We start from the raw sequence: 22833 nt of genomic DNA, 5'->3' as shown, positions 1-22833 counted from the left end.
CACTGTATTAAAAATGGTATTTATTTACAAGTGCAATGTCTTAAAATGGACTATTAACATGTATGAAATTCTAATCTTAATCGTCAAAATGAGTCAAATACAGAAAAATACGCTAATTGAAAATGTTTCAGTCTCTTGCACAAATTTGTTTATGCACTCCATGTTTGAGTGAATCTCATTAATGTGTGTCCAGGTCATGTTTCAAGCCAAAAGAATCTATTATTTTAGTCTATTTTTAAAACAAAAATATTTTTTTATTTATAATTAAGCAGTTTTTTGGTGACGTATACCTTACAATTGTGCATGACAATTTTATCCCACACAATATTTTGTCCCACATTAAAGTAATGAGAGATTTTTGGTCCTAAAAATAGGTTTCATTCTCTTTAAGAAAAATATACTTTGTCATTTCTTTTGGATTTTTGGAGTGAAAAAAGGCCTGGGCATGTTGTTGTTTTTGTGAGATTCACTCATTTGTGCTCGTTCTTCCAATGTGCTTTAATCAGTATCGTGGAGTGCTGAAGCTTATACAGGACAGTAGCCAAATGCATATATACGTGAGTATTGATCCTGTGCTTGTTTCTGATTACTCACTATTACTCCTGCTAGTAGGATGTGAAATACCACGACTCACATTCAGAGATAAATACATATATCCCAGAAGCCTGTATACACACAATACCTGCAATCACAGTTTAAAACCTTGAAATGTTTCATTAATGTCCTGCTATAAGGTCGAGAGACTGTTGTTTTTTCATAATTTGGTTCCATATTCAGTAGTTTAAGGATAAACAGGAGTTTTGTGATGTTCAAGTTACTCCACTGCTATTCTACACATTAATAATAATAATAATAATAATATACATGAAAACACTCAGCAGCCCTTCTAGTGGTCATGCTCCACATCAACCAGAGTTCACATTTATGATTTGAGTAAATGTCATGAAAGTGTGTCTGGGTCTCATTTCACTCCAGAATCAAAAGTAAAATAGATAAAATGGTTGTTTTTACAACCATTATAATAATATTTAAGCATTGTGACATTATCCTCTTAAATATCATTAGCACAATGCAAAAGGAAATGACCATAATGCATCTGCACATTATTCCTATTTTTATTATTCTTGATGATTGTCATTAAATTCTCATTACTTTAATACATTTATGTTTTTACTTGGCAAATAACAAACATATCAAGCCAGTACAATACTAAAATAGTATATGAATACTTGAATATTTTCACATTACATTGCGAATTTGGGAGGAAAATGTATTTAATTGCCATTGATGTAATGAAAAATCTTAATGTTCTTAAAAGTACACCATTTATTTCTTGTTTTTATTGATTTTGTTGTGCGATGTGACCCGTGACACTTTCCTGACAGGTTTCACCAGATGAAGGTTATTGAGTTTGTGAATGTTTGCTTGTTAAGAGCAGACCATTAAGTTGTGCTGTTGTATTTTTTTTAAACAGCCATCATCTGTCTAGATGTGGTTTCATACACATTCAGTTCAGATTCATCTGGCCGACTGATGATTGCTTTTCTAGTTTTAGTGCAAAACAGACAGACTAAAAAAAACCTGAACATAGTGAGGTGCACACGAACACGACGCGCTTCATTCAAGAAACGTGAGCAAAACTCATTTCTGTCGCGCTTGACCACCATTCCTACGAATGGAAAGCATTACAACTACTTAAATTTGCTTCACTCGTGTCGTGAACGAGGCCCGTCGGTTCTTACTGTCGTCATTCTGTCCTTAATAAATACCAAACATTTACCAAACATACAAAAAACACATTCAAATCAGTGAAACTCCTCCATGAGGTTGTTGTTCGGAGACATTAAATTAGTGGCCGTTCGAAAAATAGAACTCCTTTCATTGAATGCAAGTTAAAATAACATTTTCAGTTTCTACAATGGTAATAATCTTCACCGATGCTGGTTAATGAGGCGTTTGACACTTTTATCGGGACATCTGTCTCAGTCCGCGGTTTTAAAAACAAATGAATGAAACTCGTTCTTTACAATCGAAACCTATCGCTCCCACTGTTCTTCGATTGGCCGTTCTTAGAAAATGCTGTCATGAAGTCCTCACGCCATTGGCTGTACTGTTGCTAGGCACTGAGCCGTTGCCGGGGTTCACGACCTGGTGAAGGGGCGTGTCCTGAACACGCGAGTATTCCCTGACCTCGGTCCTGGCCAGGAGGTGGTGCTGCTCTCCAGGGAGGATGGGCCGCCGCAGTAGCCCCTCCCCTTCAGCTATAGTCTCGGGCAGCGGTTGGCCGGCGGTCTCCGGGAGCAACGGTATGCAAATGATGCAGAGCAGCGTGCAGCAGGTGAGGATCACGTGATGCAGGAAGAAACCCTTCTGATTGTGGAGCTCCATGAGAGGTGCTGTTAACATGCCGAACCCTGCACTCGCGAGGACCAGACCGACGCCGCCACCCCTGTTACGACAAACGAAAGGACAGTGGTCAAAACACGTATTTATTACAGGTAATGATGTTTATTGCTAAGCCAGGCATGCAAGTATTAACCCTTTAAAGTCTAAAATAATAGGTTTAAAAATCTTTTTTTTTAAATGGAACAGTTTATTGAACCTTTAGACAAAATAGGCTTTCTCTATTTTAACGTTTATTCCCAATAAACACAGACCGTTAATACAAAATCGAACAAAAAGTTTTAGTTAACCCTTTCCTGAGTCCGTAGCTTCCGTGTTGAGATTTGTAAATTCCTTCAAAGTACAATTTTGGTCAGTTAACTCTTTCCTGAGTCCTTAACTTCACTATTCCGAATTGTGAAATTTTTCACAGTACAGTTTTGGCCAGTTAACCCTTTCCTGAGTCTGTTGCTTTCCTGTTGGATTTGTGAATTCTTTCACAGTACAATTTTGGTCCCGTTAAATCTTTCCTGGGTTAACTTCAGTATTGTGATTTGTGAATTCTTTCACAGTACAGGTTTGGTCAGTTAACCCTTACTTCAGTATTGTGATTTGTGAATTCTTTCACAGTACAATTTTGGTCAGTTAACTCTTTCATGAGTCATTAACTTCACTATTGTGATTTCTGAAATCTTTCACAATACAGTTTTGGTCAGTTAACCCTTCCTTTATTATTGCAATCAGTTCTTCCCTGGGTGCCTAACTTGACTATTCTGGTTTGTGAAATCTTTCACAGTACAATTTTGGTCAGTTAACCCTTTCCTGAGTCTGTAGCTTTCCTTTTGTGATTTGTGAAATCTTTCTCAGTATTATTTAGGTCAGTTCTTTCCTGAGTCCTTCAGTAATGTGATTTCGGAAATCTTTCACAATACAGTTTTGGTCAGTTAACCCTTTCCTGAGTCTGTAGTTTCCCTGTTGTGATTTGTGAATTCTATCACAATACAATTTTGGTCCGTTAACTCTTTCCTGGGTTAACTTCAGTATTGTGATTTGTGAAATCTTTCACAGTACAATTTTGGTCCAATTAACTCTTTCCTGGGTTAACTTCAGTATTGTGATTTGTGAAATCTTTCACAGTACAATTTTGGTCCAATTAACTCTTTCCTGGGTTAACTTCAGTATTGTGATTTGTGAAATCTTTTACAGTACAATTTTGGTCCAATTAACTCTTTCCTGGGTTAACTTCAGTATTGTGATTTGTGAATTCTTTCACAGTACAATTTTGGTCAGTTAACCCTTTCCTGAGTCTGTTGCTTTCCTGTTGTGATTTGTGAAATCTTTCACAGTACAATTTTGGTCAGTTAACCCTTTCCTGAGTCTGTAGCTTTCCTTTTGTGATTTGTGAAATCTTTCTTAGTATTATTTAGGTCAGTTCTTTCCTGAGTCCTTCAGTAATGTGATTTCGGAAATCTTTCACAATACAGTTTTGGTCAGTTAACCCTTTCCTGAGTCTGTAGTTTCCCTGTTGTGATTTTTGAATTCTATCACAATACAAATTTTGGTCATTTAACCCTTACTTCATTATTGTGGTTTGTGAAATCTTTCACAGTACAGCTTTTGTCTGTTAACCCTTCCTTAAGTTCATAACCTCACTATTCTGATTTGTGAAATATTTTACAGTGCAGTTTTCATCAGTTAACCCTTCCCTGAGTCCTTAACTTCACTATTGTGATTTGTGAAATCTTTCACAGTACAATTTTGGTCCAATTAACTCTTTCCTGGGTTAACTTCAGTACTGTGATTTGTGAATTCTTTCACAGTACAATTTTGGTCCAATTAACTCTTTCCTGGGTTAACTTCAGTATTGTGATTTGTGAATTCTTTCACAGTACAATTTTGGTCCAATTAACTCTTTCCTGGGTTAACTTCAGTACTGTGATTTGTGAATTCTTTCACAGTACAATTTTGGTCAGTTAACCCTTTCCTGAGTCTGTTGCTTTCCTGTTGGATTTGTGAATTCTTTCACAGTACAATTTTGGTCCAGTTAACTCTTTCCTGGGTTAACTTCAGTATTGTGATTTGTGAATTCTTTCACAGTACAGGTTTGGTCAGTTAACCCTTACTTCAGTATTGTGATTTATGAAATCTTACACAGTACAATTTTGGTCAGTTAACTCTTTCATGAGTCATTAACTTCACTATTGTGATTTCTGAAATCTTTCACAATACAGTTTTAGTCAGTTAACCCTTCCTTTATTATTGCGATCAGTTAACTGGGTGCCTAACTTGACTATTCTGGTTTGTGAATTTTTTCACAGTTCAATTTTGGCCAGTTAACTCTTTCCTGAGTCTGTAGCTTCTCTGTTGGGATTTCCAAAATATTTTACTGTAGAATTTTGGTCTGTTAAGCCTTCCTTGAGTCCTTAACTTCACTATTCTGATTTTTGAAAATTTTCACAGTACAGTTTTTGTCAGTTAACCCTTTCCTGAGTCTGTAGCTTCCTTGTGATTTGTGAATTCTTTCACAGTACTATTTAGGTCAGTTAGCTCTTTCCTGGGTTAACTTAAGTATTGTAATTTGTGAAATCTTTCACAATACAGGTTTGGTCAGTTAACCCTTCCTTCATTATTGTGATTTATGAAATCTTACACAGTACAATTTTGGTCAGTTAACCCTTTCCTGAGTCTGTAGCTTTCCTTTTGTGATTTGTGAAATCTTTCTTAGTATTATTTAGGTCAGTTCTTTCCTGAGTCCTTCAGTAATGTGATTTCGGAAATCTTTCACAATACAGTTTTGGTCAGTTAACCCTTTCCTGAGTCTGTAGTTTCCCTGTTGTGATTTTTGAATTCTATCACATTACAAATTTTGGTCATTTAACCCTTACTTCATTATTGTGGTTTGTGAAATCTTTCACAGTACAGCTTTTGTCTGTTAACCCTTCCTTAAGTTCATAACCTCACTATTCTGATTTGTGAAATATTTTACAGTGCAGTTTTCATCAGTTAACCCTTCCCTGAGTCCTTAACTTCACTATTGTGATTTGTGAAATCTTTCACAGAACAATTATGGTCAGTTAACCCTTCTCTGAAGGTCTAACTTCACTATTCTGATTTGTGATTTTTTTACAGTGCAGTTTGGGCCTGTTAAACCTTTCTTAAGTCTTTAACTTCACTATTGTGATTTGTGAAATATTTCACTGTACACTGATATATTTCACAGTATAGGAAGGGTTAACTGACAGGAACTGTACTGTGAAACTTTCACAAATCAGAATAGTGATGTTAAGGTCTCAAGAAAGGGTTATCTGACCAAAACTGTACATTGAAATATTTCACAAATCTCAAGTCCTCTGTAAACTGCTTTCTGTGTGAACAGTCATCGTCCCTTAAGAGTCATCTGACAGACAGGATCTGTGCTGGAGACAGAGATGTGCTGACCTGATGACAGTCGGCGTGATCTCTGCGCAGTAAAAGATGCTGAGTGTGCTGACAGCATGAGACGAGAACATCCCGATGATGGAGAACGCGTAGGAGAAGCGCCGATTCAGGGTGTCTCGCAGAACTATGACAGACAAGAGAAGATTTCAGACAAAATGCACTTTGGACAAACAGATCCAGTGTTTCCCTGCATTTTTCCGTCTAATGTATAGCAACATTGGTAATCACTGAAATTTTTGTGCATGTTGTTATATTAATAACAAGCACAAATGTAAATATTTCTTACAAAAATGGTTGCAATCAAATCAATGTGACAATTTATGCAAAAATTTTGTGATTTTTAAAAAATTTATATGAAATATATATATATATATATATATATATAACATGTTTTACTCTAAAACTGCACGTTGTGTCCCAAATATGAGCTTGATATCTCAAAATATGAGCTTTCAGTAAGATTTTATTTGGGTGCAGTACCAAACAATTCCACTAGTTTCCCATTAGTTTCCAATGCAGTTATTTTTGATGCAAACAGTACAAGTGTGACACTATTTCCAGCACCATTTAACCTCTTCGAATGATGTCCATGATTTATTTGTGTTCATATAGCAAGTGCTAAAACCTTTACCAAGTTTCGTACCATTCTGATGAAGTAAAAAAATTCAACAACAAAAAAAGTGTGAAAAGGAAGCAATAAAGTCGCAATTACATTTTTTTACTTTATTTTTCTATACTAAAGTGGAAACAGGGTTCCATAATTATCAATTATCCTTTATAACAGTGGTTCTCAACTGTTTTCTTTCCAAGACCGAACATAGTAGTAACCCCACACTGAAGTTGTTTAGCATACAAAATGTAAACAAAAATGTCTTCAAAATGAAATACTGAAATGTATTGGTTTTTAATTGGTTTCTGAATGTTTCTTGAATTGGATAAACTTGCAAGAATAAACTGGATGTATATTTTTAAAACGTTGCACAGATTTTTCATTGTTTCATTGAATGTGTCACACGACCTGTTTATGTTGCCATATAATACTAATTTGGCCAAGTGAGATAAAAGTGCACCAAAATAATGAATTAATAACCAGCTTAATTTTGATAATAAAACCCTACCATCAGTAGAGAACCACTGCTTTATAAAACATATAATGCATAATACAGTACTTCTTGTTTAGTTTTACCTGCATCATGCCGAAGACTGTACTTCCCAATAACTGTGTTAAGAGAAAGAAAACAGCCATTACTGCACATTCAGAGGACGATACACAACCACAGAGTCTCTGTTATAGACTGTAAGTGTACGTACGGTTGAGCAGACCCAGCTGCAGCAGCGATGCCAAGGCTGTAATGATCATGAAGGTAAGCAGGCCTCCTCTCCTGCCAAAACCACCCACCACAGGACACACCACAATACAGGAGGCGAATGCGATGGCAGCCACTGCGTAGTAATTCAGATGAGATTCGCTGCCTTCCAGAACACTGCGAGCAAAACAGTGATGGATGCCGTAGCCTGTCAACCTGAGAGGAAGAAGGGCCGATAACAGACGCACAATGATTAGCTCGCACACTAGGGTTGCATTTCAATCAAACTGCCTTTCGAGATCGCTTTGATTGCACCTTCGCCTATGCAAAACTGCAGGTAGTGACATCATCTAGATCAGTGGTTTTCATTGGGAGTGAAAGGAGGTCTGTGAAATACTTCAGAGAAGTAAATAATAAAAAATGAAAAAATATATAATAAATAAGATTAAAATAAACAAAATTACATGAGTACATGAGAAAATACATGAGTAAAAATTCAATTAAAATAAATTAGATTTAAATAAATACATAAAAATGAGAAGAGATGTAAATATGTACACATTAATAAAAATATAAAATTTAAATAAAAATTAGATTAAAATAAAAATATAAAAATTGATTAAAATAAATAAAAGGAAATGTAGAGAAGAAAATATGTAAAAATAAAATAAATAAAATTAAAATAAAAATGTTTAAAATAAATATATAAAAATTGATTAAAATAAATAAACATTAAAAGTAAATATAATAAGGAAATGTAGAGAAGAAAATATGTAAAAAATAAAATAAATAAAATTAAAATAAAAATGTTTAAAATAAATATATAAAAAGTGATTAAAATAAATAAACATTAAAAGTAAAAAATATAAATTAAATAAAAATAGATTAAAATTAATAAATAAAAGTAGATAAAAAATAGAAATGTAGAGAAGCTATAAAGATGTGAAAATAAGAAATATAATTTAAATAAGGTTATTAAAATTAGATTAAAATAAACAAGTAAACAATAGATCAAAAATAGATTTCAATAAATTAAAAATTTGATTAAAATATATAAAAATGTATTAAAATAAATAGAGAGATTTAGAGAAGAAACTGTAAAGGTGTAAAGAAATAAGAAATAAAATTACAATACATATATAAATATATTACAATAAATATATCAAGATGTATTTAAATAAATAAATAAACATTAAAATAAAACATATTAAAATGAATAAATTAAAATAATTATAGAAATGTAGAGAAGAAACAGTGTAAAGATGTGAAAATAAATAAATACAATTCAAATAAATAAGGTTATTAAAATTAGATTAAAATACACAATAGATTAAAATAAAAAAAAGATTAAAATAAATAATTAAATATATAAAAATGGGAAATGTGGAGAACAAAGTATAAAGTTGTAAAAATAATAAATATAATTCAGATAAGTTTAGAATAAATCAAAAATGGATGAAATATCTAAAAATGCATTAAAAAAATATATAAATAAAAATTAGATTAAAATAAAAAATAGATTATAATAGTAATTTTTCCACAGTATAAACTGCCTTTTAAATTTCAGGAAGAGTGTCCCTGATATTTGGTTAGAATGTAAAACACTGAAAACCCCTGAACTGGATGACAGCTAGGCAACATCACAAACAATCCCAGAAAAGAGTCATTTCAGTTTATAAATCTACTTGCCTTCCAAAAGTGACTCTAATATAAACTCTGATATTTCTGCCTGTGTTTCAGATCACTCTCTAGTGAGGCTCATTTCAGCTCACTAGGTTTTGAGACGCAGCCGAGACAGCACTTACGAGTTCACGCACAGGACTACGGTGTTCTTCCACAGGTTTCGGGTGCCGGTCAGCTGCGTTACGCAGGACGTCTTTGGCTTCTGCTGCAGTTCCGTCTCCAGCTCTACAAAACCACCATCATCATCATCATCATCCTCATCCTCCTCAAGGTAAAACACATTCACCTCACATCAACAACAGCCGTATTCACCTGAGAGGATGCCACTGGGGTCGGTTGCTGTGTCGACGCTGTTGCTCTGGGCGATTCGGTACATTTGTCGCTTGGCTCTTTGGTAATGTTGAGTGGCCAACAACCAGCGCAGGGACTCGGGAAACATCCTGACAAATAAACGGCGATAACAGGAGGGTTAGTTCAAGTCTGACTAACATGTGAAGTGATCAAACTGTTTGTCTTGTTTTTGTGTGTTGTTTCAGGATGGTCCAATTTGAAATAGATTATACACTAGCATAATGGACCAAAGCAAAAACTCAATCAAGATGTGGCACAGCAATTTATGCAAACGGTTACAGAAAACAAAACACCACTAATAAGAGGAAATGTGGTCTGTCCAAAAGTACTAATTATTTCACATGCACAAAACAAAGTGGAATACAGTTCTGCATGTAGATATCTAGTTTACTAAAAGATTTAATGGTAAAAATTATCAAACTTAGTAATTACCCAGCTAACAAAAATATGTTCTAATAAAATTTTGCTAACGTTCCCTCTAAGTTATAAAAATGTTTCTTCTAAATGTTCTCTGACCGCTCAAAACGTCCAGATTTTTAAATATTTTAAAAACACTTGGTTATGCGAACCATTCAATTTTATTATTCTTCAAATATTATGGTAATGATACTTTTGAAGGTTCTCTGAACATTCTGAAACGAGTAGAAACATTTAACCATCTGGTGCTCTTCGGTCGAAAAATTTGTTTAATTTTTTTACTTAAAGGCAGGGTAGGTAAGAAATTTTGTTCCAAATTTGTTTAAACTTTCTATATATATACATGCATAATTAAAATGTAAGAACTCTGATAAAAAGAGTATAAAAATCGAGTGACTCTAGACCGTTTAATCTGTATTAAACACAGCTCATTATTTCCATCCGGGACGAAACATAGGATTGGCTTAGGCGGCTGTCACTCTCTCGCAACCATGGCAACCACCCTTTTGCCACACATGACCTGCCCACTTGCGCGCGCACGTTTGATTTGGGGAATCCAAGAGGCATGGATCCTAGGAATACCAAAACAATGGCAGAGAAACAGCAAGCTAAATTCACAGTATCGGCCTATGCAGTTAGTGAAGGCAAACCAGGCAAAAAAAGGAAGACAGTAACAGTACAAGAAAAGGCAATGAACAAAAAGTCTTTGGATAAACAAAGAAATAAAACGCGAGTTAATATCGGCGTGGCTTTCCAGCGATGGCGAGAACTGAGGGAACTCAAGGGGCTGAAAAGTGACTCCTTGATGGCTTTATTTCTGCTGGACAGGTAAATCTTTCTTTTTGTATTTTGATCATACATATTTTTTTGTTTATTTTTTCATGAAGCATGTGTCATTAGCACACGTAGCTGCGTAATATAGCTAACATAACATTACTTAGCGAGCCGTAGTAGAGACGATAAATAATGATAGCTATAGTGTTGAATTGTGCATAATTTTACCCTCTGTCTAAGTCTTTTACCATGTTCACCTGCAAGTTTACCTGCACGTTTTTTTCGCCTTTGTTTTGTTTTTATATTCTCTACCTATGTTTACTGATGTCTTTATCTTGTATCTGTGTGTGTCGTACACACTTTGTTGTATGTGTGTGTTATTATTTTGTGTCTGCAATGCAGTTGTGAGTTGATATTTGAGTGTATGTTACTCTGTTTATCTGTAGAACAACGTATATGTTATGAATCTTACACGAAATTCATCTTCATCACAGTGTAAATGATGGTAATGGAAAAACGTGTATCATGCAACCTGTTTTTAGCTTTGCCTTATAGATAACTAGCTCGTTAGCGAATCAAAAAATATATATTTTAAACTTTACCAATATCAATATGCTAGCTTGATAGTGAGTACTAAAATACATCTTGTTTGTTTATCTTCATAATTTTAAAGTTATTTTTATTACATGTGATTCTGACATGATGTCACTACATGCACTGTGCTCCTTCCTCTCCGCTCGTCTCAGGTAAATAATGCGTCTTCCAGCTCAGTGGTCGGAGTCACACGTTCATGCGTTTTGGGGGCGTGGCTTTGGAAGGAGCCCAGAAGGGAGGGGGTGGAGTGAATGGAAATAATGAGCTGTCTTTAAAACAGTCGTGAGAGGTCTACAGACACTCGATTTTTATACTTTCTTTTTCAGAGTACTTACATTTTAATTATGTATTGATATATAAATAAAGTTTAAACAAATTTTGAAAAAAAGTTTTTTATACATTTTTTTGCCTACCCTGCCTTTAATCTGAATGGTACGAAACTTGGTAAAGATTTTGGCACTTGATATGTGAACATAAAAAAATCATGGACATGATTCGAAAAGGTTAAATGGTCCTGAAAAAAATAGTCACACTTGTGCTCCTCGCAGTTAAAAATGAATGCACTGGAAAGAATGGGAAACGAATTTCACCTAGTGGAAGCGTTTGGTACTGCAACCAAACAAAATCTTACTAAAAGCTCATTTTTTGAGATATCAACCTCAAATTTGGAACACAACTTGTTTAGATTTATAGCTTTATAGATTTTCTCACAGTTTTAGAGTAAAACGTGTACTATGTAAAATATATACTACATATATTTGGAAAATATATATTTAATATAAAATTTAAAAATCACATTTTTTTTATGCATTTTTCATTTTATACTTTTTTTAGTTCCACTTTTTTATTTGTACGTCAGCAATAATCTGCCAAGTGTCTCCTTTGAAAAAAATGACCAAACTTAAGTTTGTGCTCCAAAACATTCTTGATTTACCACAGTTTAAGTCGGAAATTTAATTTTCAGGTCTATGCTAAAAAAAAAAGAAGTAATTAACAGGTAATAAATGGATCATAACTATCCTATAAATATAGTTTAGTAACATAAAATCCCCTAAAATATTACATAAATAACATTATCAAACTAAAATATAGTATATTCTTTTCATTGAATAAAAAAAAAAAAATCTGTATTTTTTGACCGCTACGCAAGCAACACCAGAAGGTTAAAAAACATCAAAGTAAACCTTTCAGGTAAAAATGTTCCATGAACTATCTATAAATGATATTTTTGTGCTAATGTTTTGAGAACATTAATAAAGACCAGATAAATTTGAACAAGTGTTTTATTAACATTACTGGAAGAACGTTTGTTCATAACTTTGAGAGAACCTTGCCTGAACGTTCCCTGTTAGCTGGGTCGGTTCTTCCTTATAAAACAGATTTTATTTCCATTCATTGCAGTCGTGCAATCTGATCTGAGCGCTCTTCTAGTTTTGTGTTTCATGCATCTGTAGGCGAACCGAACTATATGCTTTATTGAGCGTCTTACCAGACATACGGCAGCATAAGCACAAATGGGGCGATGATCGCGATCTGAAGAATCTGCCAATCACGGCACAGCGCCGCCAAACCGGGCATCAGCAGCTGCCCGCCCACGATGATCAGACTGGCGATCATGGTCATGGAGAAACGCCATTTGGGCAAACACAACTCAATCCCTGAGAGACGGAGAGATCATCACAGAATCAAAACAAACGGACACTTAAAGTCATGAAATCAAAATGGACAATTCTTGTTTATTATGGAATATTGCAGTATTTATTATTATAAATGATTTATCATCATTATTGTGTTAAATTCATGTTCCTCGTAATCTTGAATCAGAATATCTTCCCCTCCATCTTGCAGCATCTCTTCTCTGATGATGAGGGCGGGGCAACCTGTCACTCACATGAGATCCACCAATAGCAAACCACAACCATCCAATCAAGTCCACACAGACAAAATCAAGCCCCGCCCTACATTTGTTCTTGTTTGAGAAGCCGTTTCACTCTATAAACGTCAAATGTGTAAAAAAATACAAGATTCAATAGAAATTACATTAAAGTATATTTTAGTTTACCATAAATGCTTGTCAGTACACCTTACAGCTATACTTCAAAAACAATAACTTATTTAAAATTACATATAAAGAGAAGAGACTACAGTGTAATGTTATACTACAACTCTACTCATGTGTGAGTAACTCATTCATTTTGCCCCGATGAACTCCCAGCAGATCAATTTGTCATGTCATGAGCGGATATTAAACAAAGAAGAGATGCTGATTATTCTGTTCTTGTGAAGATGCATTTAAGAGTTTTGTATTTTTTCATCTGATTTGACTTGGCAAACACCAGGAAACAAAATATTTGATGAAAGTGAAAGTCTTGTTAATGTTATGGCTTATTTCTCCCTCTGTAAATCATTTTGATGTCCATTATAAACAAAAAGCTTCTGAGAAAATTGGGTGCTGTAAAGCATCAGACTTCAAATGTCATCTGAGTCTGAGCGAAGCAGAAAGTGGCTCCATTAAAGCAAATTAATGAACTCTAAGGTGTTTTTTGCGATTAGACACACACACACAGCTTCCCCCGGCCTCTGAAAAAGCTACTTAATCAGCAACACTTAATGTCTGCTCATCAGAAAACCACTTTCTAAAGCACACAGAGAATTAAATGGATCACATAAATTAAACTGTGTGCTTACAGGAGGACCTTGGCTTTGAGGCGACTTTTTCAAATCAAAATAATATGTATGAAATTATATTTTGCATAAAGAAAATAGACTATTTTAGGCTTTATACATTCCAGATATTTTGGTTTGTTTGTTTGTTTATTTTTGCAAATCTTATTCTTAATGCTGATTCTCATTAAAAAAAAATTCTTATAAAAAAATATAAATATAGTAAAAAAAAAAAAAAAAAAAAAAAATATATATATATATATATATATATATATATATTTTTTTTTTTTACTATATATTTTTTATAAGAATTTTTTTAATGAGAATCAGCATTAAATATATATATATATTTATTTATTTATTTATTTTTATTTTTATTTTTTATTTTTTTTGTCAAACGATTAAAATGTTAAATCAAATTAATTATTCTATGATGTGCGATTAATTTGTGAATAATTAGATTAATTAATTGCCATTCATCTAATAATTCGCAAATTAATCTCACATCAAATTTGGCAGAGAAATTACCCCCAAAAGATCAATTATAGTCATTATTGTGTTAAATGAGAAAAGCATCAAATAGACAAAAAAAATACTTTATTTGATTGAAATGATACTCTAAATAAGAAATTAAAGCTGCCAGTAGGTGGCAGTAAATGTCTAAATGAATAAGTCATTGAGTCTTTCATTCATTCGATTCATTCAAACAGCTGATTCATTCAGGAATTAAGTAAATCGCTGCGTCTGAAATCGAATACTTCTCTACTATATAGTATGCGAAAAAGAGTAGTATGTCTGAATTCATAGTATTCGAAAAACAGTAGGCGGTAGACTTACTACTTCCGGCAAGATTCTGAAGTGCGCATTGGATGGACACTTTACTATCCCATGAGATCACGGGAGATGATTTGTGAATGGAGTTGAAGGGATGTAACTGACGCTGGTAGGTCATGTGACAGGAACAACATGGCGGATTGGATTTTCATTCATACTACACACATTCATACTATATAGAACATACTTTTTCAATGGTCATGAAGTAAATTTAAATTCAAATGTAGTACCTATTCAACAGAACGCGATTTTGGACGCAGCTACAGTGTCTTTATGAATGAGTCGTTGAATCATTGATTCGCCTGATTGATTCGCTCAAAACACCGCTGTGTTTTGCTCGGAGATGCAGTTCTGCTCTGGCTTTATATTTAATATTTTCGTTGGCAAAATTGATCAAAAACAGACAATATTGTGTCTAAAATATCACAATATTAACTTCTTATTTATTAAACTGTTGTAAATCAATATCACATTTGCTGTTCTGGACAGAAAAACAGCACTTGTGTGATATTGCTTAACCATATCATATGATATAAATATGAGACAAAAACTCACACAATGCATTGCATTAACAATTTTAATGCATTATTTTTTCCCATAACTAATTCATTAAATTAATGCGTTAAATCAACAGCCCTAATTTTTATATATATATATATATATATATATATATATATATATATATAGTTCAGTCATGAAACTCTAGATGGCGCAGGATGATCGGTCCTTTACATGCAATCTGCAAGCAATCACATCATTAGCACATGGCACAAGCTGATTGGCCTCTGCTGATCCTGCAGCCAATGAGATTGCTTGCTCAACATTTAAACTGTCTGACTCATTGGCTCTGAACCCCTCCACCTCCCCAGCTCCACCTGCCTGGATCTGCTACAGGATTTATGTATGTCTATTTATGCAGCAGATCCTACATGCTCACAAATACTAATACTAATAACAAATACTAGATTGATGGATAAATACTTTACACTTTAAGAGAATAAAACTCACTCAGGACATAAAGGGACAGTCTGATGGCCGCCAGACAGAAACCTTCAAAGAAGCGCAGTGTGCTGAACATGGCCATATCCACGGAAAACGCCACGGCTAACCCGAACACCAGCACGGACAGCACGGACACCAGCAGCACTGGGATACGGCCCAACCTGACAGGGTTCAGAGTAAGTATTGTAAATATATATTTATATGATCGTAACCATCATACATATTTTGTTAACGTACCAGTCTGCCATCGCTCCCATCAGCAGGTAGCCAAAAATGGAGCCGACCAACAGAGAGAACTTGGCGATGTGAACCTTCCACTCTCCGTCACACACCAGCGTCCACTGCAACCAAAACAAGACAGATGGATACATAAATATCATATACCAATAAAAAACATTATATAGCACCATAATTGTCAATATAATCAAAATATGACATACAGTAAGTCATACAGGCATGTACTTGACACCATAAACCCGGCCCAATTTAATTAGCAAGTATGAAATATATGGTGTAACCTCTCAAGAATATAGTGATATTTCAGCCTAAAATTAAAATAAGATGTTTTGCAATATTTTCAAGTCTCAAAAATATATATATATATATATATATATATATAATTATCCTAACAATATGTAAAAAAATGCATTTAATGAAATTCTATATTTATACATAATTATAGTATGTTATAATTTAATTTATGCTGATTAGAATGTTTGTATCAGAGTATTTTTATTGTATTACATTAAAACATTTAGTGAATTACAATTGACAATCAGAATCAAAATGTTTTGTGATATTATTTTCATGCCAATTAAGCACATTTCTCCTCACTAGTTATAAAAAAAATCTAATTTATTTTACTGTAATGTGTAAAAATACATTTATAATTTCATTTATCGAAATTATAAAATACTTATACATGATGGAACTATTTGTCATATTTTAATTTATGCTGATTTAAATTTTTGTATTACAGTATTTTTATTATAATACAGTAAAACAAAATTAAGACACACCCTAAAAACAAAATGCAAATGCAAAAAATATAAAAATGTTTACTTTTTATGTCAGTTAAGCACATTTAAGCATATAACCACTAATTATCATTATCCTAATTAAAATATCTAATATATATTATTACTGTACGTGTAAAAATAAATCCATTGAAATACATACAAATTCTTGTATTAGAGTATTTTTACTGTAATACAGTAAACACAATTAGCGAATTATATTTGAGAATAATGAGAATCAGATTTAAACTCAATAATGAAAATTTGATGGTGAAATGTGGTCAAATATCATGAAAACAATGTCACGTTGCAATGCAATATATCTTTATAAGTATAATTAATTTGTTTATACTGATTTTCAGAAGGAAAAAGAAGCAGGGCCTAAAATATCAAACGCATCCTGCATGACTCACTTCACATCTACCTTTGAAGGACACTGTGTTTCTGTCATTGAAACATGACAATTACCACGACAAATTTGATTAGAAACTGCACTGCTGAGTTCACAATGACCAATAAACTTCAATAAACCTATAGTGAGCAAATATCCTCTCTCCTGCAGTGTCGTCTCGTCCTCAAACACCAAACGGGCCAGAATGCTTCATTAGCATTTGTTTGCACGCCCGGCGGCATGAATGAATGACCCTCTTTAACACACTCGGTAAAGACACTAGACTATCGGTGTGAGAAAGGTCACACACACACAAAACAAGTCATCAGGCGTCCGGCTATTCGGGCAAAGAAAAACAGGAACGCCGTGCATCACTTATCTCAGAGTTTGAAGGAGAGCTTGTGTTTACAGGGCATCTTCTGTGGAAATGGGAATGTGGAAGGGAAACGTGTGAGATAATGCTAGTTCTGCATGCAGCAGTCATAGATGTTTATTCAGAGTCTGACCGTCCCTTTAAACTCTTGGTTCAGAGCGCCGAGCAGTTGTCGGGCCTCAGTTATCTCTCTGCACGTTGTGGTGAGCATTTACACGGGTTATCTGCTCCAGTCTGTGCTGGGTGTAACACTCAATTATCCGTCTGATATGCATACTGTAGGTGAAGTGATACGCTCACGAACCCCGTGACACTGCTGTTTAAACACCTCATTTACATAACCATCGCTGATCAATGCAAGCTTGAGCAAAAAAGGCCTATTCAACAAAATCTGCAATTTGCATCAAATAATTGATATAGTTCTGTGACAACTGGTTAAAAATGGAGACAAAATACCAGCTGAATGTTGTTTGCATATTCAGTGTGAATTTCAGTGCATGCAACATGATTTTATGTGATTTCTTCTCATCAGAAGTAGATGGTAAACACATTGTGCCATGTTAGATCTAGTAATAAAGGAGAAGATCCTGTACATTTCCAGTGTTTTGCACAGTTGTCTCTTTTAAAGGAAATAAAGGAATAGTTCACCCCCAAACTTTAAATTCTGCCATAATTTCTCAGTTTTCTCATGTTACCTGAGGTTTGTCACTCCAGACCAATGCAAAATTAATGTTAAATGCTCATTTGCACTTGCTGATATGTTTCTGACTTGATGTTGTTGAACTTAAAAATGATAAAAATAAGAAAAAAACATCATATAAGAAATGTCTTAAAGTAAAGGAAGCCCATTTCCTCCAATCATGCTTTGGTGGATTATAATTATGAGATTAAAACATTGTCATTATAAGGCAAAAAGTTAAAATCATGTCATAAAATTCAAAATTAATGATGTTTTGTCATCATTTTGACTTTTTTTCATAATTGTTAAATTTGATGTCATAATTATGACTTAGTATGTCATCATTTTTAGGGATGCACAATATATCAGCCACCATATCGATATTGTCTGATAAATGTTAATTTTAATGTTATTGTTATCGGCCTGATAAGAAAATTTGGCCGATATATTAAAGCCGATAAATAATGGATTATTTCCTTGAGCTGAGACACTTCAGATGCGCACTGTTCGCAATGATGGTTTTGATTTAGATTTATCAGCATATATATCGGTTATCGGCTTTCAAATAGAAAGAATTATCGGTTATCGGTATTGGCTGATATGTTCATTTTTAATGTTATCGTTATAGGAAAATATGGCCGATATATTAAAGCCAATAAATAATGGATTATTTCCTTCAGCTGAGACACTTCAGATGCACACTATCCACCATTATGGTTTTAAATTGCCTGAAATATGATTGAAATCACTTCAAAAAGGAAAACACAGTTAAGTGCAACATGTACAGCACAAGTCTGTCATATAAGCATTATAATATTATAATGAGAACATTATAATTGTGTGCTTGAGACATGGATTTAATGGTGAGACTTTTGTTTTTGTAATCAGCCTCTCAAAAATTATATAAAAATTTGGATTTAGATTTATCTGCAAATATATCGGTTATCAGTTTTCAAATATAAAGAATTATCGGTTATCGGTATCGACTGATATATGTTCATTTTTAATGTTATTGTTATCTGCCTTATAAGAAAATTTGCCCATATATTAAAGCCGATAAATAATGGATTATTTCCTTCAGCTGAGACACTTCAGATGCACACTGTTCACCATTATGGTTTTAAATTGCTTGAAATATGATTGAAATCACTTTAAAAAGGAAAATACAGTAAAGTACAACATGTACAGTGCAAGTCTGTCATATAAGCATTATAATTGACTTTTGTTTTTGTAATCAGGTTCACAAAAATTATATAAAAATTTGGATTTGGATTTAGATTTATCAGCCAATATTTTGGTTATTGGCTTTTAAATATAAAGAATTATCGGTTATCGGTATCTGGCTTATAAGAAAATCTGGTCGGTGTATTAAAGCAGATAAATAATGGATTATTTCCCTCAGCTGAGACACTTCAGATGTGCACTGTTCACTATGATGGTTTTAAATTGCTTGAAATATGATTAAAAATCACTTCAAAAAGGAAAACACAGTAAAGTACAACATGTACAGCACAAGTCTGTCATATCGGCTACATAAAATTATAATGAGAACATTATAATCATGTGCTTGAGACATGGATTTAATGGTGAGACTTTTGTTTTTGTAATCAGGCTCTCAAAAATTATATAAAAATTTGGATTTGGATTTAGATTTATCAGCCAATATTTTGGTTATTGGCTTTTGAATATAAAGAATTATCGGTTATCGGCATCTGGCTTATAAGAAAATATGGCAGATGAATTAAAGCAGATAAATAATGGATTATTTCCCTCAGCTGAGACACTTCAGATGTGCACTATCCACCATTATGGTTTTGAATTGCTTGAAATATGATTGAAATCACTTTAAAAAGGAAAATACAGTAAAGTACAACATGTACAGCACAAGTCTGTCATATCGGCTACATAATATTATAATGAGAACATTATAATTGTGCACTTGGAACATGGATTTAATGGTGAGACTTTTGTTTTTGTAATCAGGCTCTCAAAAATTATATAAAAATTTGGATTTAGATTTATCTGCAAATATATCGGTTATCAGCTTTCAAATATAAAGAATTATCGGTTATCGGTATCAACTGATATATGTTCATTTTTAATGTTATTGTTATCTGCCTTATAAGAAAATATGGCCGATGTATTAAAGTAGATAAATAATGGATTATTTCCTTTAGATGAGACACTTCAGATGTGCACTATCCACCATTATGGTTTTAAATTGCTTGAAATATGATTGAAATCACTTCAAAAAGGAAAATACAGTAAAGTACAACATGTACAGCACAAGTCTGTCATATCGGCTACATAATATTATAATGAGAACATTATAATTGTGTGCTTGAGACATGGATTGAGACGTTTGTTTTTCGTAATCAGGCTCACAAAAATTATATCAAAATTTGGATTTAGATTTATCTGCAAATATATCGGTTATCAGCTTTCAAATATAAAGAGTTATTGGTATCGACTGATATATGTTCATTTTTAATGTTATTGTTATCTGCCTTATAAGAAAATATGGCCGATGTATTAAAGTAGATAAATAATGGATTATTTCCTTTAGATGAGACACTTCAGATGTGCACTATCCACCATTATGGTTTTAAATTGCTTGAAATATGATTGAAATCACTTCAAAAAGGAAAATATAGTTAAGTACAACATGTACAGCACAAGTCTGTCATATCGGCTACATAAAATTATAATGAGAACATTATAATTGTGTGCTTGAGACATGGATTGAGACTTTTGTTTTTTGTAATCAGGCTCACAAAAATTAAATAAAAATTTGGATTTAGATTTATCGGCCAATATATCGGTTATCAGCTTTCAAATATAAAGAATTATCGATTATCGGTATCAAACAAAACGTTTATATCAGTGCATCCCTAATAATTTTGAGTTTTATCTTATAATTATGTCTTGGTAAGTCGAAAAAATTAACACTTTTTTTTAAATCTCATATTCCCCCGTTTCACAGACAAGGCTTAAAATAGTCCAAGACTAAAAGGCATGTTTGAGCTGTTTTACCTGAAAGCATATCTTAAAATACGTCAGAGCCATTGTTTGGTCTCAAGATACACACCAGTAATGTTTGTTTCTAACGCATGTTTATTAAAGCTACTTAAATGCTCTAATTGAACTAAGGCCTAATCCTGGCTTAATCTAAGCCCTGTCTGTGACACTGGGCCAATATGTCATAATTTTGACTTTTTATCTCATAATTATGATCAAAAAACTGTCTTTTTACGTCATAGTTGACATTTTATGACCTCAGTATGATTTACCAAGGAATGTTTTTCTTTATGTGGCAGAAAGGGCCTCCATTATGTGATGAACAATCCTAAATTCAAGCTGTTATTTGCTGACAATCTTCCCAGCTCAACCGGCCCAGTCCCTATTCACTCCCATTGTGTAGAAATTAACGGTGTAAACATTTGGTTAAACATCTTTTGTGTTCCAGTGAAGAAAGCAAGTCATAGAGGTTTGGAGGGACACGAGCATGAGTGAATATGACAGAATTTGACCGATGACGGAATTTTCATTTTTAGGTGAGCTATTCCTTTAAATGGTAGATTTCCATCAGCCGGAGGGAATCCTTTCCAAGGGCATCCATCAGAGGATCTTACCTTGGTGACCACATTCTGCTGCAGTCCCGACTGCAGCTCAAAGCGCCACTCCGAGCACATACACGCCGTAACGTAGCTGTTATCGGTGGCGTCGCTCCCGTTCGCGATCAGATCCAAGAATAAATCCCGATCCGAGCCCGTCCCGTTCCCCGCGCTGCCCTGATCCGGGCGGACGCACTTCCTGTCCGGCTGGCCGAGCAGAAAGTGATCCGAGAACTGGATGAACGAGATGAGGAACGCCGGGATCCACGTCAGGGCCACCAGGCGCCGCTGATACCTCCCGAACCCCCCGAGGAATGGCAGAACCACCGTGTCCACCTGCGAGAGCCGCTTGGGCGGTTCGGGCTGCGACACATTGCCGTTCTCCGCCGGTGGGTCGAGCCCGTCCAGCCGAACCGCATCCATAGCGCGTGGGTTTCAGCGGTGCGCGCAGGGTCTTTGTCTCAAAATCACACTCACACACACTGAGAGAAGGAGGAAGGTTCGGTCCAGTCAGTATAAGGCCGGTCCGAACAGAATCCAGAAGCTATGATAATCCAGCGGGCGCGTTGATGCGCAAGGGGCCCCATAAGGTCTTTGTCGAACCCGGTGGTCACAGCGCCATCGCTGGGCTGTCTGCTGCCCAGAGCTGCGAGTCTGTGCCCGGTGGTCTCCAACAGGTCCGCGGGTTACGCAGCTGGCGCACAGGTGTGGCCCGTGTATCCATCCTTGAATCCCGCTGTACTCACATCAGGGATGATGCTGAGCCGATCCCACCCGACGCTCGCGCACTAGCTCATAAATAACCCCTATGTAGTGAAGGTTTGGTCAGTGCATCGCACGCCCGACGCAGAGCAGCCCCAGTGTCCGTCCGCCCGCTTGCACCGGTGATCGAGCATCGCACGGCATCCAAATGCGAGATCCGCCCTCGTCTCAGGGACCGAGCTCTTCCATTGGCGCGCGCGTGCGCGCACACGCACTAGCGGTTCTGTCCTCCAGTGTGTGTGATTGGACGAGCGCAACAAAGAGCCTTTGTGTGGCATCTGCCCCCCATGAGCTCAGGGCAAAAACACTTCAGTGGCTTGAACATTTACTGCGCGTTCAACTTTAGCAGGAGATTTGATGCAGATTTATGTTCAGTTTATTTCAAATAAACAGATTACACAAAACAGCATTCGGGCATTATATTATATTATATTATATTATAATGTGCATCATATACTGTACATTACCTCGCCACATAAATAATTATTGCCATTTAATGGACATGAAATATTGATTCATAAAAGTATGTATTTGAGAAGTGTTAAGTTATAT

General features: G+C 34.7%; 1 protein-coding gene across 1 annotated transcript; it reads right to left on the bottom strand.

Moving 5' to 3' along the window:
* Positions 1-22478, bottom strand: LOC125278579 (solute carrier family 22 member 23). The gene is made up of 10 exons (XM_048207864.1): positions 21538-22478; positions 15684-15787; positions 15453-15607; positions 12436-12604; positions 9123-9250; positions 8933-9035; positions 7132-7343; positions 7007-7039; positions 5821-5944; positions 1-2449 (listed from the first exon to the last, which is right to left on the bottom strand). The coding sequence occupies exons 1-10, from the start codon at positions 21940-21942 to the stop codon at positions 2083-2085; spliced, it is 1800 nt and encodes a 599-aa protein (XP_048063821.1). The 5' UTR covers positions 21943-22478; the 3' UTR covers positions 1-2082.
* Positions 22479-22833: the final 355 nt, after the last annotated feature.

The sequence above is a fragment of the Megalobrama amblycephala genome, linkage group LG11, assembly GCF_018812025.1.
Source record: "Megalobrama amblycephala isolate DHTTF-2021 linkage group LG11, ASM1881202v1, whole genome shotgun sequence".
Lineage (NCBI taxonomy): Eukaryota > Metazoa > Chordata > Actinopteri > Cypriniformes > Xenocyprididae > Megalobrama > Megalobrama amblycephala.
Note: the sequence above shows the minus strand (reverse complement) of the source record. Positions and strands in the feature narration are given on the sequence as shown.

Excerpts from the sequence above, each read along its gene's own strand:
- LOC125278579 (XM_048207864.1), bottom strand. The coding sequence starts at position 21,942 with ATGGATGCGGTTCGGCTGGACGGGCTCGACCCACCGGCGGAGAACGGC. Across the intron at positions 15,788-21,537 it reads AGCAGAATGTGGTCACCAAG|TGGACGCTGGTGTGTGACGG; the intron begins GTAAGATCCTCT and ends TTTTGGTTGCAG. Across the intron at positions 15,608-15,683 it reads ATGGGAGCGATGGCAGACTG|GTTGGGCCGTATCCCAGTGC; the intron begins GTACGTTAACAA and ends GAACCCTGTCAG.